Genomic DNA, 7,972 nt, shown 5'->3' on the forward strand with positions numbered 1-7,972 from the left:
TGTCATAAATAGATTTTCTTTATCAGTTAACTTCTATTAACTAAATGAAATCATCATTTGGTGTGAGCATCCTTGTGTTTAAAGCAGCGTTTGTCCTCGGTGCACTTGAGCAGAGTTTCTCAGGAGCTTTGCAGGAGGTTTCTAGAAGCATCAGTTCTTCTGGATTGAGTCTGTCTCAGTTTGTTCTGTTTCTTCATGTGACTCCAGACAGACTGATGAGGATCAGATCAGAGCTCTGTGTGCAGCACAAACATGAATCTCACTGCATTATTACAATTAATGGCCAAAATGAATGTTTGGAAATGTAAACTGATATTTCCTACTGACACACTACAGCAAAAGATAGAAATAACTGACTTGAAACCATTTCTTACCTGGTGGAAATACTAGTGTTCTAATCATTTTGGCCACCAATGTATAAGATCAGAGATCAAATCTTTGACTGAAGTGAGTATTTTGGTCTTTTCTTCTGGTGAAGCTCCTGTGATGTAGATACACACTATACACACTATACGACATACAGGACCTCAGTGAGACCTGCTGTTGTGCCTCACGCACCTCTGACAGCGCTGAAGGTGTTGAGGTGTTCGGCGGTCAGCAACGGCGCCGGGAGTTCACGGATGAACTTCTTGAGCAGAGCGGCGGCGTCATTCGGACTGACCTCGTCCCAGCTGAACGAACCGCTGTAAAACGAGTTCTCTAGCATCTGCTGCAGCACCTACGACCGACACAGCGACTGTGAGCCGAAACACACTCACACAGAGCTTATTCATATGTGATGCATAAAAATACTTTGGTTATACCATGGTACAGTAAGCAGGCATTCGTACAAAACATGTTTTTCCATTCCACAGCGCTACTTTTCCATTGTTTTTCTATGTAAACAAGTGCAGGACAGGCGCGTTTCACTGTTGCATTTGAGTCTTTTATGGTGTCTCACGCATGAAACAGTGTTCTAAAAACATAAAATAAGTTCAACTTTAAAAATGTCTTGAGATCTTGCATTTTTCCCCATTCCACTGCATGTGTCTATGGAAATCAGCCCTTGTGGGGTCAGATGGAACTTCAATAGATACCATGGTACTACCAAGGTACTTTTAGTACTTATTTCATAATAATGTTTTATTTTACTTTGATTCTGGACTGAGACCCTGGAACCCGCAGAATCCCTTCAGAATCGAGACCCTTCTTCTCCAGAAATGACAGAAGCTGAAACAGAAATAAAAAAACAATCATGTACAAAACACCTAAGAGTTTAGTTTGAGTTGATGAAACGGAAACGGCAGGAAATCTTTTCTTCTGTATTGTGATGTACATACAAAACAGATTATCAGAAAAGAAAAAAATGTAGGGCGGGGCTTGGTTCTGTGCATCAGTTGTTGATTGGATGTTGAAGTGTGGGCGTGGCTCTCAAAAAGGGAGGCAGATCTGAATGTGAGCTTGCAGGGGCGGAGTTTAAAAGCACCAAATGTTTGGAAAGTCCTTTTCACTGGAAGATCCAGTTATGACATTTTGGTTAAACATGCGGTCAAAACATGTATAAAATAAAAATGAAACGTATGTACGGATGAATACCAATTGACATTGGTAACACTTTACTGAAAGCCTTTATGTATAATGCATTATAAAGCTATTCGTAATGTTAGTTGTAATGCATTATATCTTTCCATAAATAGTTGGTTAAAATGCATTATAATACTTGAAGGTTGGTTTGTCATGTGATTTGATGCATTGTATTTTGTAAAGGTGTAACAATAAAATAGACAAGTATTATAATGTGTTATAACTGTGGTTACAATTATTAATGAGATAATACAATGCATTATAAGGAGCATTATAAAGTATAATTAATGCATTAAAACTACATTTGTAATGCATTATATATAAAGGCTTTAAGTGAAGTGTGACCTTTACATTTCATGCTGAATTTAAAGTAGTATTATAATAACAGTTTGGACGTAATAAATTGGTGCAAAAGGAAATGATGTTATGACGTACTGTTTGGAGGAAGAGTGGGATCTGAGTGTTGGGTTTGATCTTCTGATCGCTCTCCACCAATGAGGCGAGAGGAACGCCGAACAAACAGCTCTCTGACAAACAGGAAGACATTCGACAGGATTCTGATTATTGGTCACACAGATCCGAATGAGTGTGGTCACGTGACAGGAAACTCACCAGGGATTTTCCGTTTGCAGGTTTTGTGTCGTTTGACCTCGAGCCCCAGCAGGTCGCAGAGCGCCGTCATGTCAATCAGAGCCAGCTGACGGACCTTCTTCATATCCTGCTGGGAAAGATCCAGCACCCGCGTCACTCCCAGCCGGCACTGCGGACAGATGACCCGCTACAGACGGAGAGAGAAAGACAGGAAAAGGAGGTGAGACACACCTCTCTGTTCACTGGTTTGATTTTATTATCATTATTATTATTTAGTCATTCTGAGATTATGAGCATCAGCTAATAACTTCAGAGAGACAGATAGGCGGAAAGTGAGTGTTATGCGGTTGCTATGGTTTTTTTAGTGTGTTGCTATGGTGTGTAACTGTAGACAGGCGGACAGTGCGTGTTGTTATGCGGTTGCTATGGTGTTTTTAGTGTGTTGCTTTGGTGTGTAACTGTAGACAGACAGGTGGACAGTGAGTGTTGTTATGCAGCTTTTATGGTGTTTTTAGTGTGTTACTATGGTGTGTAACTGTAGACAGGCAGACAGTGAGTGTTGTTATGCAGTTGCTATGGTGTTTTTAGTGTGTTGCTTTGGTGTGTAACTGTAGACAGACAGGTGGACAGTGAGTGTTGTTATGCAGCTTTTATGGTGTTTTTAGTGTGTTACTATGGTGTGTAACTGTAGACAGGCAGACAGTGAGTGTTGTTATGCGGTTTTTATGGTGTTTATAGTGTGTTGCTATGGTGTGTAACTGTAGACAGGCAGACAGTGAGTGTTTTTATGCAGTTGCTATGGTGTTTTTAGTGTGTTGCTATGGTGTGTAACTGTTGACAGACAGGTGGACAGTGAGTGTTGTTATGCGGTTTTTATGGTGTTTTTACTGTGTTGCTATAGTGTGTAACTGTAGACAGGCAGACAGTGAGTGTTGTTATGCGGTTTTTATGGTGTTTTTAGTGTGTTGCTATGGTGTGTAACTATTGACAGGCAGACAGGTGGACAGTGAGTGTTATGCGGTTTTTATGGTGTTTTTAGTGTGTTGCTATGGTGTGTAACTGTAGACAGGCAGACAGTGAGTGTTGTTATGCGGTTTTTATGGTGTTTTTAGTGTGTTGCTATGGTGTGTAACTGTAGACAGGCAGACAGTGAGTGTTGTTATGCGGTTTTTATGGTGTTTTTAGTGTGTTGCTATGGTGTGTAACTGTAGACAGGCGGACAGTGAGTGTTGTTATGCAGTTTCTATAGTGTTTTTAGTGTGTTGCTATAGTGTGTAACTGTAGACAGGCAGACAGTGAGTGTTTTTATGCAGTTGCTATGGTTTTTTTAGTGTGTTGCTATGGTGTGTAACTGTAGACAGGCGGACAGTGCGTGTTGTTATGCGGTTGGTATGGTGTTTTTAGATGTGTTGCTATGGTGTGTAACTATTGACAGGCAGACAGGTGGACAGTGAGTGTTGTCATGCGGTTTTTATGGTGTTTTTAGTGTGCTGCTATGGTGTGTAACTGTAGACAGGCAGACAGGCGGACAGTGAGTGTTGTTATGCAGTTGCTATAGTGTTTTTAGTGTGTTGCTATGGTGTGTTAGGGCTGTCAAAATGGCTGAAAAACTAAATTCGAATTTTGTACTTAAATATTATCAATATTCAAAATATATTCGAATTTAAAAGGCATAATTTCAGTTAGGGGGGAAAAAGCTTTTGGCTTCTCTCCTGAAGCCACAAGAGGGCGCATCGAACAAAATATTATGCAAATTTATTCAAAGCATAATAAAATAACACGACTATCTTTGAAAAAAGTGCATAATGTTTAAAATAATGTTTATAAACCTTATATACATTATTTTAAAGTTTATAATTAAAGTTGCTTAAACAATTAGAAACAAAACAGAATCATGTATGTGTGTAGCCTATAGTTTAATACAAAGGACCGAAAACCAATCACAAAGAGTAGCCTACTTTCTTCATTTAAAAACTTGAGATGCAGTAGGATGGGGAAAAACCGCCATAAAGGCTTGAGACATGTTTTTAAAAAGTTGAACTTACATTTTTACATGGCTTTCTAAACATGCGGCTCTCTTGTGCGAGATGCGAGTGCAATGGTGATAGACATCCCTCTAGAAAATGCGCGAAATATGTGTTTGGTTTCAGTTTTGACATAAACAACATCATCTCCGCATTGATCTTCTTTTTTCTTCTGTGTGAACGGTTTGGTTTCGGTTTTGACGTAAACAACATCTTCTCCGCATTGATGTTCTTTTTCCCCACAATATTTTAATGAACAACGTAGCAGTGCCGCATCTAGTATGTTCAACTGGATAGGCTAAGAAAAACATTAAAATGCAATGACACTTACATCGTCATCGCATCTTGTGCACCACTGATAAGGCTGCCTGATGCACACCTAAAATTCGAATGCAACGTTTTTGCATTCGAATGTGGATTTTTATTTTAAATTCGACGAATATTCGGAATTCACATTTTTTTTTGACAGATGGTGTGTAACTGTAGACAGGCAGACAGATGGACAGTGAGTGTTGTTATGCGGTTGCTATGGTGTTTTTAGTGTGTGGCTATGGTGTGTAACTGCAGACAGGCGGACAGTGAGTGTTGTAATGCGGTTGCTATGGTGTTTTTAGTGTGTGGCTATGATGTGTAACTGCAGACAGGCAGACAGACGGACAGTGAGTGCTGTTATGCGGTTGCTATGGTGTTTTTAGTGTGTTGCTATGGTGTGTAACTGTTGACAGGCGGACAGTGAGTGTTGTTATGGGGTTGTTATGTTTTTTTTTTAGTGTGTTGCTATGGTGTGTAACTGTAGTCAGATGGACAGAGAGTGTTGTTATGCAGTTGCTATGGTGTTTCTAGTGTCTTGCTTTGGTGTGTAACTGTAGACAGGCAGACAGACGGACAGTGTGTGTTGTTATGCGGTTGTTATGGTGTTTTTAGTGTGTTGCTATGTTGTTTTTAGTATGTTGCTTTGGTGTGTAACTGTAGACAGGCAGACAGATGGACAATGAGTGTTGTTATGCGGTTGTTATGGTGTTTTTAGTGTATTGCTATGGTGTGTAACTGTAGACAGGCAGACAAACGGACAGTGTGTGTTGTTATGCGGTTGCTATGGTGTTTTTAGTGTGTTGCTATAGTGTGTAACTAGTCAGACGGACAGAGAGTGTTGTTATGCGGTTGCTATGGTGTTTTTAGTGTGTTGCTATAGTGTGTAACTAGTCAGACGGACAGAGAGTGTTGTTATGCGGTTGCTATGGTGTTTTTAGTGTGTTGCTATAGTGTGTAACTAGTCAGACGGACAGAGAGTGTTGTTATGCGGTTGCTATGGTGTTTTTAGTGTGTTGCTATAGTGTGTAACTAGTCAGACGGACAGAGAGTGTTGTTATGCGGTTGCTATGGTGTTTTTAGTGTGTTGCTATAGTGTGTAACTAGTCAGACGGACAGAGAGTGTTGTTATGCGGTTGCTATGGTGTTTTTAGTGTGTTGCTATGGTGTGTAACAGTGCGTCTCACCGGCAGTGCTCCGTCGTCTCTCCTGCACTGACTGCTGTTGTTCTGTGGTAGTTTGGCTTGTTTCAGTAAGATGGCCGCTTGTTCACAATATGCCACGTCTGTGATAAAGATCTCGTCCATCTGCAGCCCTTGAGTCTCCTGACCGCTGACAGCTACACACACACACACACACACACGCCGTTAACGGCTGTTTCCATTGACAGCGGGAAGCGTTCACTATCTGATCAATTTGAATATGATTTCCATGTGAAAAGGCAGGAAATTGCATCTTGTGTTCAAAGGGCACGTGCTGCATTCACAAGCGCTGAGTTAATGTATAATCACTGCTCATCTCTCCGAATCTGAAGCATTTGAATGTTATTAAACACACATATGCTCTTATATTAATAGATGTGACAGGTGAAGATCTGCAGCTGATAATATCACTGAACAATAAACAGAATAATGAACCGTTAGGATCACGATGCTGTAGTACATTGGTTCCCAATCCTGATCAAGGAGAACCCCAACACTGCACACTTTAGATGTCTCCCTAATCAAACACACCTGATTCAACTCATCAGCTAGTATTGACTGGATTGGGAGCCACTGCTGTAGTGTTTCAGGCCAACATTACACCTTACATTGGGTTTCCTTCTAATGAGATCCTCAAAAATAATCAAAGTGTCTCTGCAAAACAGCTGGAGTGTTGTGGTTGGTTACCAGGGTTCTCATTAACGCATTAGATAATCTTAATAGCTTCTCAGCCAATAGAAAAGAGACAGTGTGTGTTTGTACCTGATCGTTGTGTCTTTGTCACACTCTCCATGTTTCTGTGTGCGTCAGGTTCGCTGTTGTGTGTCTCAGGAACTGCTGACTGAATAGAATACAATTAGTTAGACACACACACACACACACACACACATGCATACAGGAGAGATGCGTTATCTGTGTGTGTGATGAACAGAACTCAAGCCTCTATTCAGATGCACCGATATGATCTGACATGATGTGAGTGTGTATTGTGTGCTGTGGAGCACAAGCACATACAGGCCTTTACAAATGCCACGACTGATTGTTCCTCCACACACATACTGTCCTTCTGTCATTATACAACCATAAGCACTCGAACACCGTACAATCTTTTAGTTGATCAGCAAATCTGACACATATCAGCTGTGCATTTCATTATTAAAGAGGTCAAATCATAGTTGTATTATTTATTTAAATGCTAAAAACAGTGACCATTCACACAGAACACATTTTTGTGTTTAAAAACGTGGGATGTGCATTATGCAGGTTCAGTGGAATGAAAATAAACACACGACCATGAGACACGTTTTTAAAAGCTGAAGAACTTAAAACTTGAACTCAGTGTTGTTAGAATGGCGTATAATGTGCGAGACGCTGTGAAAGACACGACATGAGCGCAGTGGTCTAAGATTTCCATCAAGTGCATGTAATGCAATGAAATGCAAAAATGCGTTATGTATGAACGGCCCTTAAACCTCATTTTACTGATGTGAAAATGTGTGTTGATGTGAACATGTTTTCAAAATACAATGAAGACAACATGGGAAAATCAGATTCCTTATGATATTCGAATTAATATGATTTTAGTCCTGTTCAAATACAAATGCAACTTGAAAGTCACAGCTGTTATAAAGAGGCCTCAAATGATGCAAAACAGAATGGTGTTTTTTACATTGAAAAATGCGACATTTGGGCAGTGGAATTGGGAAAAAAGTGCCTCATTTGTGAATGCTGTGTCATGTGCAAGATGCTGCAAGACATACGTCTCAAGCACAGTGGTCAAACACATCTGTCTAGCACGTTTACATAGAAATACAATGGAAAACCGTAATTTGGAATGGAAAAACGTGTTGTGTGAACGGCCCCTTAATGTGTTATTGGATCCAAAATCAAATATCATTATGAACACACACACACACGCACTCTCTCTCACACACACACACACACACACACACACACACACACACACACACTCTCACACTCTCTCTCGCACACACTGCTGTTACCTGAGCAATGGGGGAGGCAAAGACGTCTCTGACGTGTCGCGCTGGCGTTTTGTTCCTCTTGCGCAGCGAGCAGGTGAACGAGTCGATACGTCTTTGAACCGCAGCTGCTTGAGTCTTAGTGAGAGTCGACAACAGAACGGCTTTATCGACGTCCTCTTCTTCACCATTTACTAGCGGAGACAAACCAGCATCCTGCAGCCAGAGCTCCTCCTGCTCGCCGTCTGACACACACACACACACACACACACACACACACACGCGCGCACACACACACACACAC

General features: G+C 40.9%; 1 protein-coding gene across 1 annotated transcript in view; it reads right to left on the minus strand.

Moving 5' to 3' along the window:
• The window catches only part of arhgap40 (Rho GTPase activating protein 40), a 23,282-nt gene that overhangs the window by 5,125 nt on the left and 10,185 nt on the right, over positions 1 to 7,972 (minus strand). The window contains exons 3-9 of the mRNA XM_016505630.1: positions 7,693 to 7,913; positions 6,452 to 6,530; positions 5,675 to 5,826; positions 2,176 to 2,341; positions 1,999 to 2,090; positions 1,132 to 1,209; positions 559 to 718 (exon numbers count right to left, since the gene is read on the minus strand). Coding sequence (XP_016361116.1) covers positions 559 to 718; positions 1,132 to 1,209; positions 1,999 to 2,090; positions 2,176 to 2,341; positions 5,675 to 5,826; positions 6,452 to 6,530; positions 7,693 to 7,913 — 948 coding nt within the window. The remainder of the gene's footprint in view (positions 1 to 558; positions 719 to 1,131; positions 1,210 to 1,998; positions 2,091 to 2,175; positions 2,342 to 5,674; positions 5,827 to 6,451; positions 6,531 to 7,692; positions 7,914 to 7,972) is intronic.

Source organism: Sinocyclocheilus anshuiensis, unplaced genomic scaffold, assembly GCF_001515605.1.
Source record: "Sinocyclocheilus anshuiensis isolate Anshui unplaced genomic scaffold, SAMN03320099.WGS_v1.1 scaffold682, whole genome shotgun sequence".
Lineage (NCBI taxonomy): Eukaryota > Metazoa > Chordata > Actinopteri > Cypriniformes > Cyprinidae > Sinocyclocheilus > Sinocyclocheilus anshuiensis.